The sequence below is a fragment of the Neopelma chrysocephalum genome, unplaced genomic scaffold (assembly GCF_003984885.1).
Source record: "Neopelma chrysocephalum unplaced genomic scaffold, ASM398488v2 Primary Assembly neopelma1_184926, whole genome shotgun sequence".
NCBI classification, from domain to species: domain Eukaryota; kingdom Metazoa; phylum Chordata; class Aves; order Passeriformes; family Pipridae; genus Neopelma; species Neopelma chrysocephalum.
The window spans coordinates 1-3,023 of record NW_020938599.1 but is presented as its reverse complement, the minus strand read 5'-3'; the positions used below and the strand labels follow the sequence as shown (position 1 = coordinate 3,023).

At 57.4% G+C, this 3,023-nt stretch overlaps 1 protein-coding gene across 1 annotated transcript; it reads left to right on the top strand.

Moving 5' to 3' along the window:
* The first annotated feature begins 248 nt into the window (after positions 1 to 248).
* Positions 249 to 3,017, top strand: LOC113962760 (VIP36-like protein). The gene is made up of 5 exons (XM_027673517.1): positions 249 to 409; positions 484 to 602; positions 1,048 to 1,165; positions 1,369 to 1,451; positions 2,752 to 3,017. The coding sequence occupies exons 1-5, from the start codon at positions 277 to 279 to the stop codon at positions 2,995 to 2,997; spliced, it is 699 nt and encodes a 232-aa protein (XP_027529318.1). The 5' UTR covers positions 249 to 276; the 3' UTR covers positions 2,998 to 3,017.
* The last annotated feature ends 6 nt before the right edge of the window (positions 3,018 to 3,023 follow it).

The following is a 3,023-nucleotide window of genomic DNA, read 5'->3' as shown; positions in this document are numbered from 1 at the left end:
GGCACTAGGACCTCTAGGGTGGGGGCACAGGGACCTGGAGGAGAGTGGCACAAGGTTCTGGGGCGGGGGGGGGCACTAGGACCCGGGGCTGCAGTTCCCACCGTACCTCCCGTTCTCAGCAGCCCAGAACTATATTACCCACCACAGCCCGCGCGCCTCCCGCCCTCCCAACTGACAGACAGCCCTCTTCACCAACCATCCTCGCTAAACGCCCCAGTGGGCGGGCACATTGGCTCGGGGCAGCCAATCGGCGCGCGGGGGGGCGGTGGAGGGAAGATGGCGGCGGTGGGACCGTGGCGGGCCGGGATGGTCCTGCTGGCCCTGCTGGCCTTGGGGCTCGGCCGGGTCCGGGCCGAGCAGACCGAGGAGCACCTCAAGCGCGAGCACTCGCTGTCCAAGCCCTACCAGGGTGAGAGGGCGGGGGGGAGGTGAGCGGTGCACGGTGCCGGTGCTCCGGTACCGACGGTGCATGTGGGCCCGCAGGTGTGGGCTCGGCCGGCTCGGGGCTGTGGGACCTGCTGGGCAACGCCATGGTCATGACCCAGTTCATCCGCCTCACCCCTGACGTGCAGAGCAAGCAAGGAGCCGTGTGGAACCGCGTGGTGAGCGAGGGGCGCCGCGGGGGCACCGGGATGGGGGGGAGGGAGGTAGGGGAGAGGGTCGGGACCGGGGGGACTCAAGGATGGGGTGTTGAGGGCTGGGGGAGAGGGTCGGGATCGAGACAGGAGGGGGCCGGGATTGGGGGTGACACAGTATGGGATCAGAGGAGAGGACTGGGATTGGGACAGGAGATGGTCGGGACTGGGGGGACTCGGGGATGGAATGGGGAGGGCTGGGTGAGAGGGCTGGGACACAGCGGACATGGAAATGACGGAAATGATGGATATTGGTGAAGGAACAGGGAATGATGGATTTTGGTGAGGAAAACAGGGAGTGAGAGCATGTGGAGTGTTGAGATGGGCAGGGAATGGCATGGACAGTCTCTGCTGTCACCTCACTGTTGGCAGGAGAGACCCCCTAAATTCCCATTTCTTCCCTCTTTTCCAGCCCTGTTACCTGCGGGATTGGGAGATGCAGGTGCACTTCAAAATCCATGGACAAGGCAAGAAGAACCTGAACGGGGATGGCTTTGCCATCTGGTACACCAAGGACAGGATGCAGCCGGGTAAAATCCCATGGGAAGGGGTCAGGGCACACCTTGGATGGGCCTTGGAGCAATCTGGATTAATGGAAAAGATCCCTGACTGTGGCAGGGGGGGGACTGGATGGTCCTTAGGGTCTTGTCCAAGCCAAACCATTCCATGACGATAAGGAACAAACCCTGCCTGGCCTTCCCAACCTCATCCCAAGGTCTCTCCTTCCTCCTAGGACCTGTGTTTGGAAGCAAGGATAACTTCCTGGGCCTGGGAGTGTTTGTGGACACTTATCCAAACGAGGAGAAGCAGCAGGAGGTGAGCAGAGAGGGAGGAATGGGAGGGGTTTCACCAAGGTTATGGACACAGCTTTTCTTTGGAATCATAAACTCAGCTCCTGCTCTTCCTCCTTCCTCTGCTTTTCTACAGGGTTGGATTTAGTTCCTGGTGAGGGAACATGGGAGAAGCTGGGGGTGGTTTTGTGGGAAGCTTTTTCCCAGAAGAAGGGATTTTAGGGCAGGAAGAACTGAGTTGATGGAGCTGTGTTTGTGTTGGGAATTCTGCTATTGGGGGCTGCACCAAGAGTAGGGACTGAGTAAACCTTGAGTAAGGGCTGAGGAGCCTTTCACTACTCTCAGGTGCCTCTTGGAAAGGTCTGAAGGGCCTCGTGTTCCTGATGTTGTTTGGGGTTTAGTGGTGTCATTCCCATGGAAAAGTAAGTGCAGAGGTGGATAAACCTGGACTATTCCCACCCTGTTATGAATTATGGAATCCTGGAATGGTTTGGGTTGGAAGGGACCTTAAAGCCCATCTAGTGCCACCCCTGCCATGGGCAGGAACACTTCCTTCTAGCCCAGGTTGCTCCAAGCCCTGTCCAACCTGGCCTTGGACACTTCCAGGAATCCAGGAGCATCCACAGCTTCTCTGGGCAACCTGTTGCTGGAAACTTCCGTTCCTCCAAACCCAAAGTTGGGTCTTTTCTCATTTCCAATTCCCCCTAAAAACCAAGTGATACTCTAACCCAATACTGATATTTTATGACCTTGAGTAACTCTCAGCTTTTATCACAATCCCCAAACCCACTGGCTCCGATGCAGGGATGGACTTTGTTCCAGGAAAAGCCTTTCCAAACTGCTGGATTAGCGAAGTGTTGGATGTATCTTTGGATTTGCAGGGTGGCAGCTCTGCTTTTATGGGATAAAGTGGCACACAACAGGTCTTAGAGGGAATAACTAGTGGAATGTGGGTGACATAGAGCAGGAGCCGGAAGGGGGTCAAGCACCAAGAAAAACTATTTCTGTGGGTTCTGAGCTGCTCATTCCCGCTTTTGCAAGGACAAAAGAAAGGATTTTATTCCTGAGGGAAGCTTGGCTGGGATTCCCTGTGGGCCTGTGGGGGTTCAAGGAGCGACTCCATCCGTGGTCTTGCCCTCTGGCGCCACTTCCATGCCGTCTATCCTGGGATTTGGCACTGACCACCCCCCCCCATGCTCCCAGTCCTGGGAAGGCAGGAGGTGCTCCAGGAGGAGGTTTCCCGGGATGCAGGGCCCTGCTGGACTCTGCCCTGTGACCGTGTTGCTCTGTGCTCTCTCTTGCTTTGCGCTCATTCCGGAGGGCAGGCTCAGAAGAGGAGGTACAGCCCGGGAAACCAGGTACTGGCTCCTGCTGTCCCACCTCTCAGGGTTCTGGGGCAAGGAATTCCCTCCCAAGGGCTCCAGGAATCCCTGTGGGAGCCGGGAGGGACTGCATGGAATGTGTGCTCCATCCAGGATCTCTGGGAGCTGAGGCTGAGCCTTGGGGATGGAGTGGGGTCATGGTGGTGTCTTGTGGAGCAGATTTTTTGGGATGGAGGAGTTTGGGGTTAGGGATGGAGCAGGGTTGTGATGGTGTT

What these genes read in the sequence shown, in the direction of transcription:
- LOC113962760 (XM_027673517.1), top strand. Translation starts at nt 277, where the DNA reads ATGGCGGCGGTGGGACCGTGGCGGGCCGGGATGGTCCTGCTGGCCCTG. An exon ending in GCTGTCCAAGCCCTACCAGG is followed by an intron (nt 410 to 483) that starts GTGAGAGGGCGG and finishes GTGGGCCCGCAG; the next exon opens with GTGTGGGCTCGGCCGGCTCG. An exon ending in ACGAGGAGAAGCAGCAGGAG is followed by an intron (nt 1,452 to 2,751) that starts GTGAGCAGAGAG and finishes TCCGGAGGGCAG; the next exon opens with GCTCAGAAGAGGAGGTACAG.